Raw genomic sequence first — 22,904 nt, 5'->3', positions numbered from 1 at the left:
GTCCTATCGATTAATACTCCATAACACTTTCCCCAACTTGACCGGTGTAGCTCAACATGCAACTCTGTCTGTTGCTGAAGCCGCCGTTACAACCCACGATATTGCGGTGATTCGGCATATTCATCGTGCAGAGTTTCCCCGCCAAAATCTTGACATAGTAAAACTAGGGTTTAGTGTCGGGATCATGCCGGGCCCAAGGAAACGGCCGTACTCAAACATAGACTTTACGTTGAGAAAGGTCTTCAAGAAAGCTGCATTCAGGCAAGTGTTTTGATCTATTTCTGAACGGTGATACTAACCATTGGCTTAGACCGCCACAGCGTGAAGTCGTTTTGGCCACATTAGAGGGTCAAGATGTCTTCGTCCAGGCAGCGACTTCATTCGGAAAGAGCCTGTGCTACCAACTTCCAGCAGTTGTGGACTTTGGCAGTATGTGAGCAGCATGATGTGAAGGAATTCCTTACTGATGACCCAAGTTACCATCGTCATCTCTCCACTTCTAGCACTCATGGTACGTTACCTAATGTTTATCTGCATGAAGTCATCTCACTGGGAAATAGAATAACCAAGTCGCTTCCTTGCGCAACGCCAATATCCGCGTCGAGACAATCAACAGCACGACACCCACTGAGGACAGAAAAAGAATCCTGGCAGACCTCCAATGCGGCCATCCACTCACTCGGCTACTCTATGTCACTCCGGAATTTTGTCAAGGTGATCACTTTCGTAAAATTCTGCGAGTCATCCATTCCCAGCGCGAACTGGCCCGTATCGCCGTTGATGAAGCCCACTGTGTTAGCGAATGGGGTCACGACTTTCGTCCGTCTTTCCAGCAACTTTCCTTCTTCAAAACAGAATTTCCCGATGTTCCAGTTATTTGTTTGACTGCCACGGCCACAGCACGCGTAAGAGACGACATCATCAATACATTAGCACTGGACCCGAAGAAACTGGCCATGTTCCGCATGACCAGCAGCCGGCCAAACCTGCATTATGAAGTACGCTTCAAATCCGACGAAGAAGACCACTATGACGACTTTCTTTCCCTGCTCAAAGGCATATATGCCCGACGTGCTGAGAGACCCGAGCGCGTTACCCAACTTGCCTCGCAAAACCAGCGCACGGATAACGTCCCAGGCATCATCTACACCCTGTTCCGCAAAGACTGCGAGTCCCTTGCCGAACGCCTCCGTTCCGACGGTATCGGTGCCAAACCCTACCACGCCGGCCTCTCCGTCTTTGAACGTGCGGACGCTCTATCGGGTTGGATTGCCAACAAGCCCGGCTACGACATCATTGTCGCCACCACTGCGTTCGGCATGGGAATCGACAAGGAAAACGTCCGCTTTGTAGTCCACTGGCAGATCCCAAAGTCTTTCGAAGGCTTCTACCAAGAAGCCGGCAGAGCAGGCCGTGACGGCAAGGCCTCACTTTGTATCCTGTACTATGGCCGCGAAGACCGCGATCGCGCTGCCAACATGATGGCGCGAGATATGACACGCCAACCCTCAAAAAGCGGAGGAGCAGATTACCAGCAGCAGCAACTTATGAATCGTGCAAGGAGCTTGCAGGCACTTGTGGGCTACTGTGAGGCTACGGATAAGTGTCGCCATAAAATTATTGCGAAGTACTTTGCTGACGAAGCGCCTGCGCCATGTGATTTTGCGTGCGATTGGTGCAAGGATGCTGAGGCGCTGGTTAGGAGGAAGGAGAGGGGGCTGGCAAGTGAGGAGTGGTGTAGTACGCAGAGGGCTGAGGGGAGGTATGATATCGATGAGTATGAGTAATGGGTCCGCAATGTACTTTTGGAACTCAGATATACCGATGTATGAATAAGCTGTCACATACGTACATGACCGCTTTCTCAAGAGATTAAACAAAGATTGGGAAACGTTGAGCACATTCTCGTCATTCATAACTCATCAGTATTTTTGCTGGCCGTTCCGCTACAGGCTATCTGATCAAACCTACTCGATACTTCATTCTCCAGGGTTATCTACCATGAATCTCGCATCACCAACGTCATCTTTCCCGTGCCTTCTTGTACAGAACCATCGCTACATCAATCTCAGAGAATCGCGGAGTCCCTCTCGATTGCCGTCGAAACTTATCCGACAATCAAGGCCGCGCTCGGTACCATGCCAGCCTCCTTGAGCGTCATGCCAAAGTCAGTCTTGTCGTACGTCTTCTTGGGGAAGTTAGTGGTAAATGTGTTAACACTCAAGCCGTCCTGTTCCAGCGCATGTGCTACCTCGAAGAGCGTCGTCTCTACGGGGAACGTCTTCATAACCCTTCCACTTGGTGTCTGGAGCGCCAACCGAGCCTCAGTATATGCACTTGCAGGCTTGCTTGTTGAAGGACCAGAAGATGTCGCAAGAGGAGCTTGTGCGGCTGGAGCAGGGAGAGCCTGACCGGCACGCTTTGCCTTTTCTTCCTCAGCCTTACGCTTACGTTCCTGTTTGTCTGCCTCGAGTTTTGCTAGCACGCGCTTCCTTGCCTCCTCATCTGCCTTCTTCTCTGCACGCTTAGCAGCAGCCTCCTTCAGACGCTCCTTCTTTTGTAACTCCTCCCTGATGTCTTGCGACTCCTTTGTGGCCTTCATGCGGATCTGCTCGTTTCTCCTCTGGTCCTCCTTATCCTGCTCTGACATCTTTGCGCGCTTCGCCGCCAGCTTCTCCCGCAGCTCCTGTAGCCGCTGCTTCTTTTCTTCTTCTGTGAGGGGCGCAATTTCTTCAGTCGACTCGCTGAACTGCTCATGGCCTGTCTTTTCGCCGTGGAATTGAGCCTGGTTGACTGATCGGAACTTTTTGCCGCACTCATCGCAGACGAGTGATTTTGCTTCTTCTCCGGGCTGGAGGGCTGGGGGTTCATCTGAAGCTCCGGCAGCAGAGCTGGCTTGCGCTTGCTTGATCTCATCAATGGACTTGTCCTGGTTGGTCTCGAGCCAGTCGATGGCGGACTGAAGGCCTCCGGACACCTTGACTGCGAGCTCGGCACGCTCGCGATCAAAGCCCATATCGACGAGAGTATCTAGGTCGGATGAGGCCATGGTGGTTGTGGCGTTGTAGTTCGAATCGGGTGAGTGAAGCGCTTTGGACAATTGTCTGTTGAGAAAGGCACACGTATGTCTATTGCAAAGCTTGGCTTGTCAGTTGATGAGTAGGGCGGGTTGAACTTGTTGTGGTATTGGTAATAGAGGGCTCCACTGGGGCGGTGCTATATAACGTACATGGTGCAGGCGGTAGCGGGGAATGGAACGGAACCTTGGAGAAGGTGGACCGTTGATCTGCTGGACAAATACCTTGAATAAGCAATACCGACTATCTTCACTTTCACTTCAAAAGCGTATGTACAGTAATCCCCGCCGCAGCCTAGATTGTGTGAATACCGGTAGTCGGGCAGTTAGCTGTCGAGGCCACTAAAGCGCTTCCTGAGCCAAAAGCGTCACTGGCGCGACTGCCTCCACGGCAGCCCTGAAGCAACGTCATCGTCTCCTTCTTCCTGACCTCACTCTGCCACCCGCAACCACCAACGACACCCGATACAGACATTCTGTGCCAGCGCGTTTGTCTGTCGACTAATTAAACCCACAATTACACGAGCACACGACCCGCCTATCATTCCCGAGGTCGACCGCGAACGGACGCTGTAACTGAGCACCCGTGCTTGATTACCAACACCACGCAACCACCCGCCACGCCCTCACCACTCGCATACGCACCGCCATGTCTGTCGAGCTCGATCCCGTAGAGCTTGGTTTCAAGCGTAAGCTCTGTCAGTGGAATTGAACGCATGCAGCAATACTAAACCCGCCAGGACCCTTCCAGCATGAAGTGTCGCAGACGCTCCGCTTGAAGAACCCGCATTCTGACCCTGTTGCCTTCAAGGTAGGCCACTTTGCTTTTCCCCTGCTATTTTGTAGCTTTATACTGGACGCGCAGCTAACACGTGCAAGGTCAAAACTACGGCTCCCAAGCAGTACGGCGCCTGCGACCCCTTCTTTGCCCCACAACAACTGACGATGGAACTATAGATATTGCGTCAGGCCAAACAGCGGGCGTATTGAGCCTGGAAAGGAGGTTGAAGTTCAGAGTATGCATACCTTAAGCGCGCGCAACTTGTAGACACATTGCAGCAGCTAACAAATGCGCTTAGTTCTCCTCCAGGCCATGAAGGAAGACCCACCGCCAGATGCGAAGTGTCGCGACAAGTTTCTCGTACAGTCGGTTCTCATCACCGCCGATAAAGAGTTTGCCAACGTCGGATCTTTGGTATGCATATTATATTTGGGTCAAAGGATAGAACGGGGCTAACGGCTTGCTATAGTGGTCGCATATTGAACAGACGTCCAAGTCTTCCATCCAGGAGAAGAAGATTAGGGTCCTGTTCCTCGCCCCTGACGAAGGTGGCCTGAGTGTAACACCCGCAAAGACCAACTCTGCTAGCCGCGACTCTTTGGTTCCATCCCCATCGCCTTCTCAGGAAGCCTTCACCCCTCAGCGTGGTGGTGTGTCTGACGCATCTGGACCGGTTTCCGTCCCACAAGATCGCCCGGCTGGTAGCAAGAACTTGGGAGAGATCAGGAACGAGACACATAACCCTGCAACAGGTGGTAGTACTCAGGTTGCTCTCAACTCAGCTGCTGCGAGTGTCTCGAACGCTATCCCCTCTTCCGGTGACCTAGAGGCTCAACTTGCCGAGGCCAAGGCGCAGATTGCACGATTGACACAACAGGTTAGCGACGCGACCGGTCTCCGCCAGCGCAAGACAGGTTCTGCACAAGACTCAAAGTCACAAGTCTCAACGGCTACCGAAGTACGACAAGCTCCCGCTGGAGGCGTCCCCGTTCAAATCACCGCGCTTCTTTGTCTTATCAGCTTCCTCTTGGCTTATTTCCTTTTCTAAACACCTTTTTCGGCAGCAGTAGAGCAGTCAATAAGGGATTTTGCGTTCAGTGGGCAAGGCGTGGGATTGCGCAGTAACTTTCTACAAGAGGCAAGAAGCAGTAGGGCGGCGGTGGTATTGGGTGGGGCTGGACGAGAGGACGGTTCATTGCTTTGTGTTCTCGGGAGCTATTTTTGCTTTGACCTAGGCTTCTTGTTGGTTACGCATACAGAGTGGCATCTGCTAGGGACGCACGAGCATATCTGCGTGGAAGGCATTCATGTATCAACAAGTAGACCATCTGGAGTTGTAGCGCGCCAAAATTGTTTGACACCTTAATGTTTATACACGCTCGGACTTGCATATTGTGAAGACAGTCTTCAAGTGAGATTGTGGAAAGACAAGCGAATGAAGAAGATACATGTGGTGATCTCACGCGTAGTAGCAGTACTTTTTCTGGACAATTGTTCGACTCATGGGGGGGCACGAGCCAATAGATGAGGGATGATTCTCCAGTGTGGGGTGGCGTAGGAACGTCATGCAAGGCCCATCCTAGACCGAGCAATATCACACTCCACCGGTTTGCCGCGGTATCGCCAGACGCTATGTCCTTGCATGCCTGCGATAGATAGTGGACACCGCCATGCTGCGAGCAGACGTGTAGTGAGCGCGGGTTGGCGGCCATGGTGGGGCTCCGTCCGCCGGAGGGCTAATATGACTCCAGTGGTTTGACAATAGCTTTTCGACTGCGATAAAGCCGTCTTTTCCTCCCTTCTGACTCCCACATTCTCTTTCCTTCCTCATATTTGCAAACATGTGTGGTATTTTCGCTTGCTATAGGTATGCCAAATTCACTCTGCACCCATCTTTCACTTCACTTGTGCTATAGATACGTTACTAACTTTTTCTACACAGACACCCCGATGTCCAAAAGTTCAAGCCGACGGCCCTGAAAATGGGCAAGGCGTAAGTTTGCACCTGCTTGGAATTGAGAGTGATGAATTGACTGGTTGCGCGCAGTGTCCGACATCGGGGACCCGATTGGAGTCAGTGACCACGTCTTCTGTATGCGCCAGAGAACACGATAACTGAAATTTTGCAGGTGGCAACTGGGTAGCGAACGACACTAGTAAGAACTACGGAATGATTTGGTCATTGGGCAATTCTGACAGCTGGCAGTTTTGGTTCACGAGCGTTTGAGTATTGTTGGTGTTGGTACGCAGTCATACGGTCAAAAACAAACAATTGTAGTCAAGGCTTACACGAGTAGACACCGGAGCCCAACCGCTCGTCAATGACGATGAAACCGTCTCTCTAGCCGTCAATGGCGAGATTTACAACCACCGTATCCTCCGCAAGTCCCTCAAGAAGCCATACAACTTCAAGACACATTCGGATTGTGAGGTCATCATTCCGTTGGTAGGGCTAGAGACTCCACGAATAAGGGCGACAATACTGACATATGCCAGTACCTCGAGCATGACATCGATGCGCCTCGAAAGCTGGACGGCATGTTCTCCTGGGTGCTTCACGACAAGACCCAAAACCGTGTAATTGCAGCACGCGACCCCATTGGTGTCACTACCTTTTACATGGGCAGGTCGAGCACAACACCGGGCGCGGTATACTTTGCTTCTGAGCTCAAGTGTCTGCACCCCGTATGCGACAACATCATTTCATTCCCTCCTGGCCACGTCTACGACTCCAAGACGGACTCGCTTACGCGCTATCACGACCCCAAGTGGCTTGTCGAGCCCGAGAACATTCCCACCACACCAGTAGATTACAAGGAGCTGAGACAATCGTTTGAGCGGGCAGTGCGGAAACGCATGATGGCGGAAGTGCCATTCGGTGTGCTCCTGTCTGGTGGTCTTGACTCGAGTCTTGTGGCATCGATAGCACAGCGCGAGACTCTGCGGTTGAACGAGGCGATAAGGCAAAAGGCAGCGACGTCTGGTGCAAAGGCGAGCGATGAGCAGAGCCAGCTTGTGGGAATCGATGACTCCAACGAGCTTCAGACAGATCTCCTCCTGGGACAACTCAACTCGTTCTCAATTGGTCTGCCCAACGCCCCCGATGCCATTGCAGCACAAGAAGTGGCAAACTTTCTGGGAACAAAACACCATACTTTCACCTTTACCATTGAGGATGGTCTCAATGCGCTTACCGATGTCATTTACCACTTGGAGACATTTGACGTGACGACGATCCGAGCCTCAACCCCCATGTTCCTGCTGAGCCGAAAGATCAAGGCCATGGGTGTCAAGATGGTGCTTTCAGGAGAAGGCAGTGACGAGATCTTTGGCGGCTACCTATACTTCCACAACGCACCCGACAAGGCGGCTTTCCACCAGGAATGTGTCCGCCGAGTCAAGAACCTCCATCTCGCCGACTGCCTGCGCGCCAACAAGTCGACATCTGCCTGGGGTGTCGAAGCCCGCGTCCCCTTCCTAGACAAGGACTTCCTCAACACAGCCATGAACATTGACCCCGCAGACAAGATGATTGACCGCAAAGCGGGCCGAATCGAAAAGTACATTCTCCGCAAAGCCTTTGACACAACCGACGAACCAGAGACGGCGCCATACCTTCCTGACAAGATTCTGTGGCGCCAAAAAGAGCAGTTTTCCGACGGTGTTGGCTACGGTTGGATCGACGCGCTCAAGGACAACGCAGAGCTCCATGTGACAGACGAGATGATGAAGAACCCCAAGCCTGAGTGGGGCAGCGATATCCCGGATAGCAAGGAGGCGTACTGGTACCGTTGCATGTTTGATGAGCACTTTCCTAGCTACTGTGCCGATACGGTGATGCGCTGGACGCCCACGTGGAGTAACCAGACGGATCCTTCTGGACGGTAAGATAGTGCCCTTGTTCCCCTTTTTTTTGGAAGCTGGACTAATGTTGTGTAGTGCTATTGGTGTGCATGAGCAAAAGTATGAGAATGCGCAGTAGATGAAGAGAAGAAGGTGTGTACGTTGTAGAAGGGTAGGTTTGATATCGGGGTTTTTTGGTCTTCCTGTTCTTCATTCTTGGGTTAAGGGGGACTGATAGACTGCTTGGACTGAGGGCGAAACGTATACCAATATACAACGATTGGGTGTACGCAATAGGCTCTTTTGAATTTGATGATGATATATGTGAAAAGAGTGGTTTTTGAATATCTTTTTAAACATGTGAGATGAAGTCTCTTATCCACACTCTTTTTTCTCCTCTACTACTATTATACAACAAAAAATAAACTTTTTCCCCCCACTTCTCTTCTAGGTCCACAAACACCCAAGCGCCCAAGAATTTTTTGTTCAAGATTTCTTTTGCTGCGTTTATCTCAATCGGGTATCGTGCAAGAGACACAAAACGACCATGGTTGCTAACTGAAAGCATGGGAAGTATACGAAGAACTTTTGTATGCAATGAGCAAATGATGGAGATGGAAAAAGAAAGGAGAGATATGACAAGTGGTAAATCTGGAAGAGTAGTCTAGGCATCGAGGGCAGATGAGGATTCGCCGGTTCCAAAGACACGGAATTGGATGAAGATGGTTACGTCTTCGACCATTGTGCCGAGGGAGCCGATGAGCCAGGGGAGGTTGGTGAGGATGTATTGTTTTTCCTGCGAGTGGAAGATGATCTGTTGAAGAGGTTAGTGGTTAGTCGCAAATGTGTATAGAGAAATGAGGCCAAAAGGGTAACGTACTCCTGCACCATAGGTAGCATTGCCTAGCAAGCTCAACATGAAGAAGAGCAGCGACAGACCCTCGCACGATTTTTCACGCTGGTTCTTGATGATCTGGGGGATACGGGCGCCAAGGTAGCAGACTGCACTGGCATAGCCGAGGATTTGAGCACCGAGAGGACTGTCAGAGGCATTGCCTGCGTCGTCGTGTGTGGGCTGGGGCACCCAGACGCCAATCTGCCAGGCAATGGCCCAGCCCGCAGCACCAACGGCACAAACTCCAAAGATGCTCAGGGCGTTCTTGAGCCATTCGCTCGACGAGGCGGTCGTGACGTCGGGGATGGTGGGCAGGGAGCTGGCGCGGCGTCTACGGCTGGCGGCCGAGTCGCGCCTGTGGCTACCTGGGAGGCCAATGTTGCTGCTGTCGCGGCGGCCGAGCAGAGGCGCCTGGACGCTATCGGTGGAGCGGGTGGACGACTTGCGCTCGCGACGCGAGTTCTTCATGTTGTAGTAGAGGCATTGCGAGATGAGGACCAGGTCGGCGAAGCAAAAGTAGACTGCGAGGGCGATGACGGTGGGGACGAGACCGGCCCAGAGGGCACCGGCGAGGTTGGTGACATCGCCAATGAACCAGACGATGAGGAAGGCGAGCGAGATGCCATCTGCAGAGCCCGACTTGTAGTTTTCGAGCAGCTGGGGGACCTAATGGGCGAGCATGTCAGTATCCATGGATGCATGGATTGGGTCGCGTGGGCGGCTTTCTATTCATAGTAGCACAGTGGATATATGCACGCAGGCAGTTGCGGCAGTCACATGGCCAGCTGCAACATGGCCACGCGACGTGCAACAATCACACAACGCCCAAGTCACCATGCGTGGAAAGGGGGGTTAGGGGATGGGTCTCGACCGCGAACAAGTTGGTACGTACCAGGAGAAAGATCCACGAGGCCAGCGAGATTGAGCCGAAGACACCCGAGAGGGCCTCGTGAGGCGTCAGCGACAGGCTGTGTGACATGGCGGCAGCGAGCATCGTCGACGGTTGGGCGGCGGAGTGTCTGTACGGGGCGGGCTGCGACAACGAACAAAGCGGAAACAACGGACGAGGCTCGAGTTATTGGCGGCCACGACTTTTTGCTACTACTCTGCAAAGGATCTTCGCGACGGCAGGCCGGGGGCTTGCTTGACTGCAAAATGCTAGCCAGGCAGGATGACGCACGACCAGACGGACACACTGCGCTTTGCTACAAGGGCGGGTTCCGCCGGCGGGCCAATGGGCAAATGCGGAACCGGTGACTGGGTGAGCAACAGAGGCTGGCGATGGTGCAGCAGTGTCTGCGGTCTGGCAGCAGGCGGCCTTTTTGTCTTTATAGCAGCAGCCGTCCCGGCTGCACGTCTTTTTGCTTGTGTTTTTTTTCTGCTGCTTATCTCCTGCCTCTCACAGGGACGAGATGCAGGCTGGCTGGGGGCCCAGCAAATTTTCATAGTGAGGCGCTGTGGTTGCGGCAGAGGCAGGCCAAGGCAGGGTCTGGCGCGGCTGAAGCTAAAATTGGCTGCCCACCCTCTCTCCACTTGCTGCCCACCCCGACCCCGGCACCCAGCACAGTAGTGCTTAATCACCCACCCTCCCACCACCACCGCCCCGACGCATACCCGTTACCCGTCATCCCCTCCACACGCTCCTTCATCTCCTTATTGCCCTCTCGGCCCTCCCTCGTTCAGCCCAGGCCCTGTACCCACTTACACCGCCCTCCAGGCACACACGCTCTGCTCGCGTACCTAGTCGTCCTTGATCCGTCCGTGGCTCCCTTTTTAACACTTACAAATCTCAGACACCCTCTGTGGGACGCGTCACTCTCGCCATTAAAGCACGCTGTCTTGACACCCCATCCGCTCGCTCCCGTTGTCCTGATCTGCGAAACCGCCAAACATGCTACCAAAGACGTGGTTTTCCGGCGCCCTTCTCGCCCTCGCCACGGTTTCCTCGGCTTTTACCCTCGAGGACCTGCACATTGACGGCGTCAACCACTATCTGCGCCACGGCAAGCGACAAGAAGCTGAGGGTACTGGCGCCGCCTCGTCGCCAGCTGCTCCTGCCTCGTCACCGCCTGCGCCATCGCCGTCTTCGCAGCCTCCAGTCTCAACACCGCCACCGGTCGCATCTCCAACACCCCAGCCACAGCCGTCCAGCGACAACAACAATAACAACAACCCTTCTCCACCACCACAGACCTCAAACGACGTCCCCGCAAACACACCCACACCCACTCCCACCAGGGGCGATGGCGGCAACAACAACAACAACAGCAACAACAATAATGGCCCTACCTCGATAGGACGCACGACTGGAAACGGACCTGCCGTCACTTCCTCACCATCTACCGTTAGGACCGCACCTATCACTAGGACCTCGGATCTCCTTTCTACCACCCTGCGCGAGTTCACCACCACCATTGTCACAATGAGCGGCGACCAGCAAATCACGCAGGTCTCGACTGGCACCAGCACCTCTGTCGCCACCACGGGACAAGTCACCTTTACCGAAGCTCCCACAGAACAGCAGGGCAACAATCAAGGCAGTGACGGAGGCATCAGCGACTCCGACAAGAAGATTATTGGTGGTGTCGTTGGAGGTGTCGGAGGTGCTCTGCTCCTCGGTGGCATTGCCCTTGTCTTTTGGCGCATGAAGAAGCGCCAAGCACGTGTCCAGGCAGATGACGATGACCTCATGGCCGGTACGGGCGCAGCCCTTGGTGACAAGCCGCAGAACAGCCCAGGGTCCACTCCCTACGGATCCAACATGGACCAGTACTCTAGCCCCGGAGGACGGCCCAACGCAGCGGCCAACTTCTAAGCCAAGTGCAGCCTTGAAAAAGAACACACGGTCCTACCACCACAGCCCATCACGATACCAACGACTATTTGCGGGGTTTATCTGAATCGGATGCCATCTCGAGTACTGAGCCATATACTGGCTTGTACATACAATACTATGGCGGTTTTAATAACTTTTATTCCTTTGACGTTATGCAGCCAGCCACGATCATCCCTGACTACGCAGCCTTTTTTCTTTTTTTAATTCCTTTTTTTCGGGCAGGGTTACCACCGCCTTGGAGTTGATAGTGTAGAATGTCATTAAGAGACGGACGAGCTACTTGAGCTCAGTGTGTGCAGTCATCACCAATGGGTAGTATATACTAACAACAAACATCACACCAAAAGACGTTGCAAAACTCTTTTGTCTACTCAATTCCTTCTGTTTGCATTGTCTGCACTTGCATTCTATGCTGGTTTCAAGAAAAGTTTGTAATGGAGCGTGCGAGTTCTATGCGACTGTTTATTATATCATCATACCCCCACAATAGCGAATGTAATTACATATACCTTGACCATGGCTTCCTTGTCCCGTGTTGGATTACGTCGATATGTTGATGCGTTTTTTGTTTGTTTTCCCATTCCCCTATAGCCTAATCTCCACTTAAATCCTTTGCGGGTTCCCGGATGTGTCACACCAAATGGTCGTGTGATGGCGTTTCAGCACCGTCGCAGCGTGCATCGGCGACACGCCGTTTCCCCTGCTCGCATTACAACAAGACGGAATAAGGCTGTCATCGCGCAGCCACTTGCCTCGCCCTTTGGAACAACCTAGCAAACAGCTAGTAAATAAGTATGAGTGCCCCGCCCACGCGCAACGCGCTTAGTCGGACGCTACGTCGTAGGTATCACTTTGTGGATGAGAAAGAGGTGGACTCGAACCTGTTTTGGAAACACAGACTGAGTCTTGTTGCCCATTTTTCAGGTTTCTCTTTGTTTCGTTGTTTTCTTTCTTTCTCTCGTTTAACCTGTCGATTTTCCTTGGTGCGACTGAAAAGAGACTGCTGGACAGTTGGGGCCTGGGCTGGATATTATACCGGGACGATCTTTTGAAAGAATTCCACGATACCATACCGCCTGGAAACATTACACCGGGGAGAGGACGTATAACGGTCGATAATCATAATACTTGTCTGGACCGAATACAATCTCGATAGCTTATACCCAACCTCCACCACGACCAACCGACACTCTTCACGACTATAATACAATCCACCCACAACCACAACCATGCTCCTCCTCCCCTCCGCCCTCCTAACCCTCCTCCATCTCGCCCTTCCCGCCCTCTCACACGCCTCGCCCCAACCCCCTCTCCTCTCCTCCACAGCCGACATGTCCCTAATACCGCGACACACCCTCTTTCTGCGCCAACTCTCCAACCTCCAGACCTTTGACGGCAAACTCGGCAACACGCCCGCACCCCCGATCACCAACTCCGGGAAAGAAGACCGCCCCTTTGAAGTCGAGGGAAGCACATTTCCCGATTTCGACACTGCAGCGCAGAGGAGTTGTGACGACCAGTTTCAGGGTTGTAGTCGCGAGGCAAATCGGAATGGCGGTGGTGGCGGGAAAGAGGGTGGGTTGAAGGTGAATGATTGTGATGAGCAGAAGAGTTAGTATTTTCCTCTTTTTGTTTCTCTCTCTCTCTCTCTTTCTCTTCCTTTTAAAACTAGGGCTAACAACGTTTGAAAAAAAATACAGATAAATGCCTCGATGCGCAAAAGAATGCCAAAGTCAAGGATTTCACGTCTGCGGTTGCGAGTACGAATATTGGACCCGATCCCGATTTCCCGGAGTTTGATCTGATTTGTGAGGGTTGAGAGAGGACGAAAAAAATAAAAGGGAGAGAGAGTGTGTGTGTGAGAGAGATCGAGGAAAGAGGGTGGGTGTATTTGGGGGTTTGAAGGTACATGAGTATCTAGCGTTTGGTGTTCCTACAAGGACTTGAAGTATTTTGATTCCCACTCATCATAAACATATATACATACACGCACATATTTATATCCAATACAAGCAAATAAATATTGTTCCATTCTATTATCCTATACGCCCTCTCTCTCAATGTTAAAAAAATCACCAGTCGCCCATCCTGCTGATAGCATCACCAAGATACTATGCAGAGAAGGTAGGCGGCGCAAAAAGCAAAGGACCAAAAACAAAAGCAAAAAGCATCTCGGGCGGGGCTCGAACCCGCAGCCTTTGGATAACCGGATAAAGCAAATTTACAGAGCTTAGAAATAGAAGTCCAACGCGCTACCATTGCGCCACCGAGACTTGCTGAAAACAAGTTTTGTGAACATCTGTGAAAATTTTGAAATTATCCATCTGATGTATCAAGGGATAAAATTTGGACGTAAACGATTTGCGACTGCGAAGTTGGAAGTTTTCGGTGCCATGGTTGAGGATGGCGGGGCTGCGTGCAAGGGGCTAGACACGTCATTGTTGTGAGGAGCGGAAAGCGGGGCAATCTTGTGGGTTGCGGGTAGTACAAGTGCTTGACACTATCAACTATGGGAACCTTTGTATTCAGAGCCAGCTTTGTCGGCCTACTACTTTTATTTTTTGTCGCCTTCAAATCAAGAGAGGGAAAAGTTGTATTGAATTTGTCCTTTGTGCAGCAGCCCTGCTACCAGTACAATAAACAAGAGCAAAAGAGGAATAGTGACAACGCAACCCTTCCCCCCATTAACCCCCATTAACCCATTAACCTCCATTACCCTTCAACCTCGTCCCACATCTCCAGCAACCGATCATTATTCAATTCACTCAAATCCACTTCATTCTCATCCATCAAACTGCCATCCCGTCTCACGTTCCTCCTCCAAATATCGCATAGCTGCTGGCGATTCGACTCCCAGCTCACCCAAGCCGCAGCTTGGAGAAAGCAATCAGTGACATCGTCCAGCTTCTTCATTTCGGATCCGGAGATATCGCCGATTACGCTCTCTGCATCCTTGAACTCGCTATTCTGCTTCTTGCGGCGGGGGAAGCAGAGGGCGCGGTAGGCCGGCTGTGCGTGATTGCTGATTACAAAGGAGATTGGGGGTGTTGATTTGGTGACTGTGGGTGAGGTCGAGGGTGGAGATGCAGTGAGCCAGGAGCGCAGGAGAGAGATTTTAGCCTTCTTTTCGGCTTTGGAGCGGCTGAGTGTGGGCTGGTCTTCCGCTTCGTTTTGAATGTCTTTTGCGGGTGAGGAAGTAGCTTCGTCCGTGGCAAGACGCTGGTCATTTTGTCCAAGCCAGTAGTGTCCTACGCGCTTTGGATCTACGGCAAAAACGTCGTATAGATTCTTCTTTTCCTTGTTTGTCTGGGTAGCGTCTGTCTCATTCTGTATTGTTTCCAGCACGGCCCATAGCATGCCTTCCAATGTGTTCACGCGAAGCGTCCACTGCTGTACCGCGCTACCACCACCTGATCGCCACCTCTGCTTTTCGATCAAGATGACATCCGGAGACCCAGATAGTATCGTTTCCTTGATAAGCTTGTACGCAGTTTTAGACAAAGTATCCAGGGAATAAGGATCCACTTCTTCATTTGCGCCCGCTTCCGCGTCATTCAGTCTGGTCGTGTCTGGTTGGCTGCTTTCGGTTGCGCCTTGATGTCTTGTAGAAGCAAGATCCACCCTTTCCCACCTCAAGATATCCATCTTCGCATTCAGACCATCTTTCACCGGGTATGAGACTTCAGCCTCGCAGAAAGCTAGATTCTTGATACCCATGTCGATGCTCATAATGCGGAGTTTTTGGTCTGTAGGCCGCGAGGCTTCCCATTCTGGATGACGAGCAAAGAGACGGGGTTTGGTGAAGTTGTGCCGAAAGCGTCCCTCGAGGATTGCCTTGGTTCCTGACGATGCTAAACCGATGCGTACAAGGAGTGACTGCAGTCCCTTTACCGTTATGGCACGTGGTTTCGTTGCCATTGTAGCGAAATCTTCAACGAAGAATCCTGATTGCCGACAAAAGTTCTTCTCAATGACTTCAGCGGCGGCGCATTGCCATACGATACTAACTGATTTTATAGAGCATTTTGATTGTGGCCCCACAATTGGCTCATGTGGTGGTTAACAAGTCTCTCATGGCGTGTTGATTGATCTAGGAAGGAAACACGAGGTGAGACATCTGAAGCTGATACACCTCCCCACGTGACCCGGCATTACTAGTGGGCCTTTTCGGGGAAGTCGGTGAAATCATTCAAGTTCTAGGTTTTACAGTAAAACTCCTCGAGAATCCAAGATAGCAATGAGGAAACCACAAATCATGAAGCAGCTATTCAATACACGTCTGGATTGCCATTGATTGCTAAAATACCCGGGAACTATACACCACCAGCGCCATGCGCCGTTTCCTTTTTAGATTTTAATCGTCGTTGTTGTCTCTATCCAGTCAACTGACTTCTAGTCAGTCAATTCGGCACTCCTAGTAATTTCTTCCTTCATCTCTCTTCCCTTCCTCGCCAAAAGGTTGAGCGCGCTGCCAGCAAGGATGAAGCCACACTGGTCTTGCGAGAGCGTATGCTTGGTCTTAACCACCTTCTCGCTGCCATCCTGCTTCTTGAGAACCAACTCAACTTCTCCCTTGCCACCACTCCTCAATACATCCAACAGCCCCCTTGTGGCAACTTGGTCGCAAGCCGCAAAGGCGTCGTAGTCGGCCTCGTTTGCGAATGTCAGAGGTACGATACCTTGCTTCTTGAGGTTGGTCTCGTGGATTCGGGCAAAAGACTTGGCGAGGATGATGCGTCCTCCTAGGTAACGCGGCTGCAGAGCAGCGTGCTCACGTGCAGAGCCTTCACCGTAGTTGTGCTCTGCCACGACGAGCCATTCAATACCTTGGTCGCGCCACCTCTTTGCCAACTCGGGAATACCAGATTTCTTACCATCCACGTCATAAGCAACATTGACTTCGTCTGTTTCCGCATTGACTGCACCGATCAGTGTGTTCTCAGAAATGTTGGGCAGATGGCCCTTGTACTTGAGCCATGGGCCTGCTGCAGAGATGGTGTCTGTTGTACACTGTCCCTTGACTTTGTAGAGGACGCGAAGCCCTGTAAAATCAGAGTCAGGGAATGCTGGGAAGGGGTCGAGCAGTGCCAGACGGCTAGAGGTAGGCGATACAACGACCTCGACGTTCGGGTCAGGTACACCTGGTGTGGGCATAAAATCGGGGTTACCATCTGCGAATCCCTCAGAAGGCAGATCAGAGCCCTTTGGTGGCGCAAACTTGAAAGGCTCACCAGATGGCGTGGGGATGCTGTCGGTCATGGGGTTGAAGGTTGTGGAACCAGAGTATGCCATGGCAGTAATGAGTTCAGGGGATGCGAGGAAGTTCATTGTCGCACGGTTGCCGTCATTACGACCGGGAAAGTTGCGGTTGTAAGATGTGAAGATAGCATTGGACTCTCCCTTCTTGACCTCGTCTGTGCGCTTCCACTGACCAATGCAGGGTCATTGAGTATGTCAGTATTGCGAATTCCTTTTTTTTTTTACAGAAAGGTGTTGAGATAACTCACCCGCAAGCGTTCGCCAGAACAGTACCTCCTGCCGAAGTAAAAGTAGATAGAGTGTTGTCTCGGTCCAATGTTGCTCGGATTTGTTCACTGCCTGGTGTGATGAAGAAGTCAGCCTTCGGCTTGAGGCCCGCAGCTGACGCCTGCTTCACAATCTCTTCTGAACGGGTCATATCCTGGTAAGAACTGTTTGTGCAGCTGCCAATGAGACCTGCACCAAATGTCTTTGGCCATCCCTTTTCTTCCACTACGGTTTTGAACTTGGAGAGAGGTGTTGATAGGTCGGGGGTGAAGGGTCCGTTGATATGGGGTTCCAGCTCTGAGAGGTTGATTTCAATAACCTTGTCATAGACGGCATCTGGGTCGGATCGCAAGAGGTTTTGGTGCATTGGCGATTGAGAGATCTTGGTAGCTGCTTCAGCAATGGATCCACGATGTGTGGCCTGTAGGTAAGGAACATGTGCTGGAGAGAAGGGGAAGAGCGATGTAGTTGCGCCGACTTCAGCACCCATGTTGCTATTCTTGTTAGTCACAATTCCGAAACATTAGGGAACTATGCTCTCACCAGATAGTAGCCATACCAGTGCAGCTCAAAGACTGTACTCCAGGGCCAAAGTATTCAATAATGTAGCCAGTACCACCCTGTGAATTTATTAGCATGAATCACTACACAACCCTCGATGCCACATACCCGGACTGTGAGCTGACCAGCCAAGTTCAGAATCACGTCCTTTGGAGAAGCCCATCCACTGAGCTCTCCAGTGAGCTTGACGCCCAGGACTTTGGGTGCCTTGAGCTCCCATGGCGCATCTACTAGAGCATCTACTGCGTCTGCACCGCCCACACCAATGGTAATGGAGCCAAGCCCGCCAGCATTCGGGGAGTGGCTGTCAGTTCCCAGAATCATTACACCTGGTGCACTGTAGTTTTCCAGCACGGTTTGGTGGATGATACCGGCACCCGGTGGCCAAAACTCGATTCCATATTTCTTTGCCGCCGACTCCAAAAAATCGAAAATCTCGCTATTTCCCGCAATAGATTGTGGAAGATCGGCTTCGGCACCTTTTTCGCCCTATCGGCAGTGTATCAGTATCAAGGTTCTACGATCAAGGCAAAAGGACAAAATGATACTTACGACAATAAGATGGTCGCAATGTATACTTGCTGGGACCGCCGTTGTCGGAAGTCCACAGCTCATGAACTGCAGCAGAGCCATCTGTGCACTAGCGTCCTGCATTGCCACACGGTCGGGCTTCAACTTCAAGTTTGCCTGGCCTCTGATATCTCTCCCGCCATTTGTGTTGCTCAAGAGCGACTCCTCGGGGTTCTCGAGATGCGAATACAATATCTTTTCAGCCAAGGTCAATTGGCGTGAGGAGCCAAGCACGCGTCGTACTTCCTCCAGGCGAGAGAGTAGTTTGGCATATGGTGGGGTGCGCGAGGCAATGTCAACATTGCGAGCCTTGGGCAGGTCATGAGTCGTAGCTAGACATCTTCGAGGTTGTAGGGCGGATTGACGAAGCGAGGAGAGTAGGTGAGGCTTGGACGCTGTCAGTGTTCTGTCATGTACATTGGCTGATTTTCACTGTAGATGCTCAAGTATGACTGTTCAAGTGCTGTACTTTTGCCGGATTCTGTATATTTTTCTCTAGGAGATGATAGACTCACCCTGTACTTGGCCGCCTGACCGGCACAGATTATTTGCGACCGCATCCTGAGGCTTGTCTGGTGGCGTCAGCACAATGGGGAAGGACAGGTGCACATTCGCACAAATTATCTCCAGCGACATCGCTCCGCAAGTCTGCACGTACCGGGGTTACTAGGGTCAGGGACGCGAACGTTAACGCCTCTCGTGTGGAGAACCCCTACAGCCTCTATCCAATCACAAAGCATGTGGACGTCATCACAAAAAAAGATGTGCCCAGAGAGCAGCGGACTTGAAAGATTGCGAATTTAGTCGTCAGATCGATTCTAGTGTCTATGAGACTCAGAGAATGCTGCTTACAGAGAATGCTGCTTACAGAGAAATAGCATCAATTGCTGCCTCATGAATTCTCGTACGTAAATTGCGTTCACAGATTTGTCACAGTGTCAAGCACTTTTAAGAAAACACTAACATTGGTATCCTAATGGGAGTACTAAGTCCATTCGGACAGACTAATACTATACCCGACCGCCAGCAGAGACGTGGCTCAACAGCAACCAAGCAAGCTCGCCGAAGCGACAGGTATTATTTCTAACGCCACCAGACATGCTGCAAATCATTACAGGAGAGTTTGTTCGAACTGTGCTCAATCAATCAAGTCAAGATGAGAGGCTGTCGTAAGTGCTCAATCATAGTCGTTGCTTGACACTTACAAGCCGGGCGGTGGAGGGACCTAATGGCACGTCAGCTGAGACCATCTTGTGCTCACAATATATACGTACCGCGCCGTAGTTTGAAGGCGAAGCAGCAGGCGGAGGTGGTGGCGGGGGAGCACTATAGCCAGCCGATGCAGGCTCGGAAGGTGGTGGTGGAGGTGGTGCAGCGGCACTGGCCCCTGGAGCAGGCGACTGAGTTTGTCCATAACCGGCCTGAGCATAGTAAGCCGCATACTGCTGCTGCTGCATGGTAAGATATGCTTGGTAACCACCATATTGGACATAGGGGTCTTGATCAGGGTTTTGCTGGTAGTATGCAATCCATGCTTGGGCAGCATTCGCGTCAAAGGCCTGGTTGTTCGCGTCTGCAGTTGGCGTTGCGGCAGCTGGTGACATGTGGCTCTCGAGGGCACCATAGCCATTGTGGCCTCCTTGCCCACCATGCCCGCCATAGCCGCCATAGCCACCAGCGCCTCCATAACCATAGCTTTCGCTTCTGCCACGGTCGCCACGATCGCCGCGGTCGCCGTATCCTGGTCGGCCACCCGAGTAACCGTCGCGGTCACCATATCGAGCTGACGCAGGGCGGTCCTTGAAAGCATGGTAGTCTGTCTTTACCTTGTCGAGCAGCTCTTCGCAAAGCTGCTTCGCTTGGGCTACGCCTTCAGGGCGGGGTCCGCTACGTCTTGTCAGCACATATATATATGACAGCAAGATGGCACCTACGCAATGTGGAGGTACATGGGCTCATCGCTCTCTTGGCCGGAGTTGGGCTCCATGAAACCAGAACCGCGACCCTTGATTTGCACCTTGCAGCCTGTCTCCTGTTGGATAAACTTGACATTGTCGCCACCGCGACCGACAACCTGTGCTCGCAAATTAAAGCCACTAATAGGCTCCAGACCTACGGAGATCTTCTCTTCGGGCCACTTGCGCTGTTCCTAGTTAGCGACATTTTTGCCCTAGTGGACAGACAGACATACCCGACCATACTCGTCACGTTCAAAGTTCTCGGGCTCGCGACGGCGGAAACGACGTTCGTCAACTAAGTTAGGGAGATCTTCCTTCTTCATCTCTTCAATCATTGCTACAGCCTTTTCGAGGCCCTCCTTGGAAGTGCTAGTAATGCGGAGATAGAGCGGGGGGTTCTGCGACATTGGTCAGTATTTGCATGCTGGGACTAGAAACATCAACTTACAGCAGCAGTGGCCATGTTCTTGTCGGGATAATATTCTCCACGAGTGGTGACATCTTGCATGTATAAGCAGGAATTCTAAAAAATCAGCAGGTGTAGTCGGGGCATGCGTACCGGCGCCAGTCTCGTCTTTGATCTATATATCACACGGAGGTTAGCATCTGATAAACGGGGTTTGGGACGCGCTAGAAGATCAAGTAAGCTCTGACTCTCCATGCAGAGAGATGCGCAAACAGAGTCCGGCTCTCATGACAGAGCAAAGACATGATCCTAATCGATCAGTGAACAGCAAAAACAGTTATTTACCCTCTTTTGTGTGGCTCCTTTGGTCAGTGTATAACGATTACGGAGATCATTGATTTCAATGTCCTTGATGTAGTCACCATCCTGCTGGTACGTCTCGTTGCTGATGGCCGCAGCAGAGTTGGATGCGGGCGACTTGGCGACTGGAGGAGTGGGCGCCTGGGCACGGTTAGTGGTGGGCTTTGGTAAAGAGGTTTGGCGGGTGACATACAGAGCGAATTGGCGGCACATCAACGTGCTGGATGCCCTTCTTCGCCTGAATCTGCGCGTTGATCCTCGCAGCCGCCGCAGCCGCAGCCGCAGCCGCCTTGTTCTTGAAGCTGGCCGAGGCAGGGCTGTCTGTGCCTTCACGAGAAATAGGGCTACGAGCGCGATGCGACTCGGACTCTCGTCGCGACGGAGACCTAGAGCGGCGGTCAGTGTCGAAGCGCGAACGTGCCGGACGCTCCGGCTCGTCGCTATCAAAGCGGGATCGCGGACGGCGTTCTTCAGACATGGTGCGGTGGGCGCTTGGAGGCAAGGTAGACGTGCGGCGAGGGTCGATGTCGAAGTCAAAGGTCAAGATGGACGCACCAGTCAATCACTGTTCGCTTGTCGCCTGGGCGCAGCTGCTGCTCGCTTACTTAGCGTGCCGCGGCTGCACCTGCCCGTTGGTGCCTCCTCCGACCATCGGCCGGGCCTTGGGACCGGCGCTGTATTTGACTTTGTACGGCTCCCTCGCTTCTACATACTCTGCTCTGCTACGTATACACACGTATTCATCCCACAATGGCCTCTCGGCGCGCAGTACTGCCGCTGCGCAGCCTCCTCAGCAGGCAATGCGCCGGCACCCTCCGCCTGCAACAGAGGGCGTCCAGCTCCTCATCCACACAGGCACTCGCCTACAAGGCCCTCCACCGCCGCATCGCGCCGCTCCCAACCGAAGACCGCCCTCCAGCATGGTCAGCACCCGCTGCCGTCAGCAATATCCTCTACGAGACACCGCTTCCATCACAAGCCCCGCCAAAGAGCCACATCCTCAATTGCCTGGTCCAGAACGAGCCCGGTGTGCTATCCCGTGTATCCGGTATCTTGGCCGCCCGTGGCTTCAACATTGACAGTCTGGTCGTCTGCAACACCGAAGTCGATGATCTCTCGCGCATGACAATTGTGCTCCAAGGACAGGATGGGGTTATAGAACAGGCCCGCCGCCAATTGGAGGACCTAGTCCCCGTCTGGGCTGTGCTCGACTACACCGAGTCACCCCTCGTTCAGCGCGAGCTGCTTCTCGCAAAGGTCTCGATTCTCGGCCCCGAGTACTTTGAGGAACTCCTTGCACACCACCGCGAAATGGCACAACCGCCCGAGACGCATCATCATGAAACCGAGAACATGTCAGAGGATGAGCGCAACGCTGCGGCACACGAGGCTGCTCGTGAGTCGCTGAGGAAGGACTACCACCCCACAAACCTGCCCATCAGCCAGGCGCTTCGACACAAGCACGAGCATCTACGCGCCATCACCTTCATGACTCATCAGTTTGGTGGAAAAGTGCTTGACATTAGTACCAACAACTGCATAGTAGAGGTTTCGGCAAAGCCCACCAGGATTGACTCATACATGAAGCTGATTGCACCATTTGGTATTCTCGAATCGGCGAGAACTGGTACGTAGCTCGAGACTTTACTGAAGAATTAACACTGACGTTGGAATAGGTCTAATGGCTCTACCCCGCTCTCCTCTCCACAATAGCGCAGAAGTCGAAGAGATGGAAGCACAAGATGTCGTCGACAACAGCCTTCTTCCCCCAGGTTAAGCATTAAAAAAGTGGTCAAGTCTGTTCAGGGCCAACATATGGGGGTGTTGCATATCATGTGTATAGTATGGTGTTTCTCCAGAGTCAGTACTCTATAAGGGAGGTAGGCTGTGACATTGCTTCATGTATTTCAAGACCAAAAAATCAATCGTCTTCAATATGAGTGACCAGTAGCGATCGGCTGTCACCGTTAAAAGCCGCAACACGTACCTGAAACAGATGCCGAATACTGGATTTTGGCTTACCCCCGGTTGCGGTCGACACTTCACCACGTGAAACACTAACAGCCGAATGGGTGATAGATGTCTATGGCGG

General features: G+C 52.3%; 9 protein-coding genes across 9 annotated transcripts; 5 read left to right on the top strand and 4 right to left on the bottom strand.

Annotated features, from left to right (window-relative positions):
• Positions 1-39: 39 nt before the first annotated feature.
• Positions 40-1,895, top strand: PSV08DRAFT_407796 (P-loop containing nucleoside triphosphate hydrolase protein). The gene is made up of 4 exons (XM_014221305.2): positions 40-261; positions 311-429; positions 477-511; positions 561-1,895. Exons 1-4 carry the CDS (start codon positions 185-187, stop codon positions 1,785-1,787), a joined length of 1,458 nt encoding a protein of 485 aa, XP_014076780.1. The 5' UTR covers positions 40-184; the 3' UTR covers positions 1,788-1,895.
• Positions 1,896-1,909: 14 nt separating this feature from the next.
• On the bottom strand, positions 1,910-3,116 carry PSV08DRAFT_273293 (ubiquitin-related domain-containing protein). The gene has a single exon (XM_014221304.2). The coding sequence runs from the start codon at positions 3,047-3,049 to the stop codon at positions 2,108-2,110; it is 942 nt and encodes a 313-aa protein (XP_014076779.1). The 5' UTR covers positions 3,050-3,116; the 3' UTR covers positions 1,910-2,107.
• Positions 3,117-3,330: 214 nt separating this feature from the next.
• On the top strand, positions 3,331-8,263 carry PSV08DRAFT_196601 (asparagine synthase). Its single transcript, XM_066092004.1, has 14 exons — positions 3,331-3,765; positions 3,817-3,887; positions 3,956-3,978; positions 4,034-4,092; positions 4,156-4,271; positions 4,327-4,867; positions 5,774-5,777; positions 5,800-5,850; positions 5,905-5,930; positions 5,987-6,013; positions 6,064-6,099; positions 6,155-6,303; positions 6,354-7,741; positions 7,797-8,263. The coding sequence occupies exons 1-14, from the start codon at positions 3,726-3,728 to the stop codon at positions 7,837-7,839; spliced, it is 2,574 nt and encodes an 857-aa protein (XP_065949535.1). The 5' UTR covers positions 3,331-3,725; the 3' UTR covers positions 7,840-8,263.
• On the bottom strand, positions 8,055-9,691 carry PSV08DRAFT_196598 (PQ loop repeat-domain-containing protein). The gene is made up of 3 exons (XM_014221301.2): positions 9,488-9,691; positions 8,581-9,261; positions 8,055-8,514 (listed from the first exon to the last, which is right to left on the bottom strand). The coding sequence occupies exons 1-3, from the start codon at positions 9,587-9,589 to the stop codon at positions 8,365-8,367; spliced, it is 933 nt and encodes a 310-aa protein (XP_014076776.2). The 5' UTR covers positions 9,590-9,691; the 3' UTR covers positions 8,055-8,364.
• Positions 9,692-10,486: 795 nt separating this feature from the next.
• On the top strand, positions 10,487-11,410 carry PSV08DRAFT_348324 (uncharacterized protein; the record flags this gene model as incomplete). Its single annotated transcript, XM_014221300.1, has 1 exon — positions 10,487-11,410. One exon carries the CDS (start codon positions 10,487-10,489, stop codon positions 11,408-11,410), a length of 924 nt encoding a protein of 307 aa, XP_014076775.1.
• Positions 11,411-12,660: 1,250 nt separating this feature from the next.
• PSV08DRAFT_359729 (uncharacterized protein) lies at positions 12,661-13,250 on the top strand (the record flags this gene model as incomplete). The annotated part of the gene is made up of 2 exons (XM_014221299.1): positions 12,661-13,042; positions 13,132-13,250. The coding sequence occupies 2 exons, from the start codon at positions 12,661-12,663 to the stop codon at positions 13,248-13,250; spliced, it is 501 nt and encodes a 166-aa protein (XP_014076774.1).
• Positions 13,251-14,143: 893 nt separating this feature from the next.
• PSV08DRAFT_385786 (mitochondrial resolvase Ydc2) lies at positions 14,144-15,381 on the bottom strand (the record flags this gene model as incomplete). Its single annotated transcript, XM_014221298.2, has 1 exon — positions 14,144-15,381. Exon 1 carries the CDS (start codon positions 15,347-15,349, stop codon positions 14,144-14,146), a length of 1,206 nt encoding a protein of 401 aa, XP_014076773.1. The 5' UTR covers positions 15,350-15,381.
• Positions 15,382-15,700: 319 nt separating this feature from the next.
• On the bottom strand, positions 15,701-21,290 carry PSV08DRAFT_407792 (aconitase family-domain-containing protein; the record flags this gene model as incomplete). Its single annotated transcript, XM_014221297.1, has 14 exons — positions 15,701-16,858; positions 16,959-17,451; positions 17,501-17,577; positions 17,627-18,007; positions 18,071-18,475; positions 18,604-18,649; positions 19,294-19,313; positions 19,363-19,975; positions 20,023-20,231; positions 20,280-20,444; positions 20,495-20,547; positions 20,606-20,627; positions 20,798-20,953; positions 21,006-21,290. The coding sequence occupies 14 exons, from the start codon at positions 21,288-21,290 to the stop codon at positions 15,824-15,826; spliced, it is 3,960 nt and encodes a 1,319-aa protein (XP_014076772.1). The 3' UTR covers positions 15,701-15,823.
• Positions 21,291-21,521: 231 nt separating this feature from the next.
• Positions 21,522-22,790, top strand: PSV08DRAFT_217329 (uncharacterized protein). Its single transcript, XM_014221296.2, has 2 exons — positions 21,522-22,439; positions 22,489-22,790. Exons 1-2 carry the CDS (start codon positions 21,563-21,565, stop codon positions 22,587-22,589), a joined length of 978 nt encoding a protein of 325 aa, XP_014076771.1. The 5' UTR covers positions 21,522-21,562; the 3' UTR covers positions 22,590-22,790.
• The last annotated feature ends 114 nt before the right edge of the window (positions 22,791-22,904 follow it).

The sequence above is a fragment of the Bipolaris maydis genome (assembly GCF_028858645.1).
Source record: "Bipolaris maydis strain C4 unplaced genomic scaffold PSV08scaffold_3, whole genome shotgun sequence".
Lineage (NCBI taxonomy): Eukaryota > Fungi > Ascomycota > Dothideomycetes > Pleosporales > Pleosporaceae > Bipolaris > Bipolaris maydis.
This window is presented reverse-complemented; position numbering and strand designations above follow the sequence as displayed.

What these genes read in the sequence shown, in the direction of transcription:
- PSV08DRAFT_196598 (XM_014221301.2), bottom strand. Translation starts at nt 9,589, where the DNA reads ATGCTCGCTGCCGCCATGTCACACAGCCTGTCGCTGACGCCTCACGAG. An exon ending in CCTCGTGGATCTTTCTCCTG is followed by an intron (nt 9,262 to 9,487) that starts GTACGTACCAAC and finishes CTCGCCCATTAG; the next exon opens with GTCCCCCAGCTGCTCGAAAA. An exon ending in ATGCTACCTATGGTGCAGGA is followed by an intron (nt 8,515 to 8,580) that starts GTACGTTACCCT and finishes CCTCTTCAACAG; the next exon opens with ATCATCTTCCACTCGCAGGA.
- PSV08DRAFT_217329 (XM_014221296.2), top strand. Translation starts at nt 21,563, where the DNA reads ATGGCCTCTCGGCGCGCAGTACTGCCGCTGCGCAGCCTCCTCAGCAGG. An exon ending in TCTCGAATCGGCGAGAACTG is followed by an intron (nt 22,440 to 22,488) that starts GTACGTAGCTCG and finishes ACGTTGGAATAG; the next exon opens with GTCTAATGGCTCTACCCCGC.
- PSV08DRAFT_196601 (XM_066092004.1), top strand. Translation starts at nt 3,726, where the DNA reads ATGTCTGTCGAGCTCGATCCCGTAGAGCTTGGTTTCAAGC. An exon ending in CGTAGAGCTTGGTTTCAAGC is followed by an intron (nt 3,766 to 3,816) that starts GTAAGCTCTGTC and finishes TAAACCCGCCAG; the next exon opens with GACCCTTCCAGCATGAAGTG. An exon ending in GCCCTGAAAATGGGCAAGGC is followed by an intron (nt 5,851 to 5,904) that starts GTAAGTTTGCAC and finishes GGTTGCGCGCAG; the next exon opens with TGTCCGACATCGGGGACCCG.
- PSV08DRAFT_273293 (XM_014221304.2), bottom strand. Translation starts at nt 3,049, where the DNA reads ATGGCCTCATCCGACCTAGATACTCTCGTCGATATGGGCTTTGATCGC.
- PSV08DRAFT_407796 (XM_014221305.2), top strand. Translation starts at nt 185, where the DNA reads ATGCCGGGCCCAAGGAAACGGCCGTACTCAAACATAGACTTTACGTTG. An exon ending in TTCAAGAAAGCTGCATTCAG is followed by an intron (nt 262 to 310) that starts GCAAGTGTTTTG and finishes CCATTGGCTTAG; the next exon opens with ACCGCCACAGCGTGAAGTCG. An exon ending in AGCAGTTGTGGACTTTGGCA is followed by an intron (nt 430 to 476) that starts GTATGTGAGCAG and finishes TGATGACCCAAG; the next exon opens with TTACCATCGTCATCTCTCCA.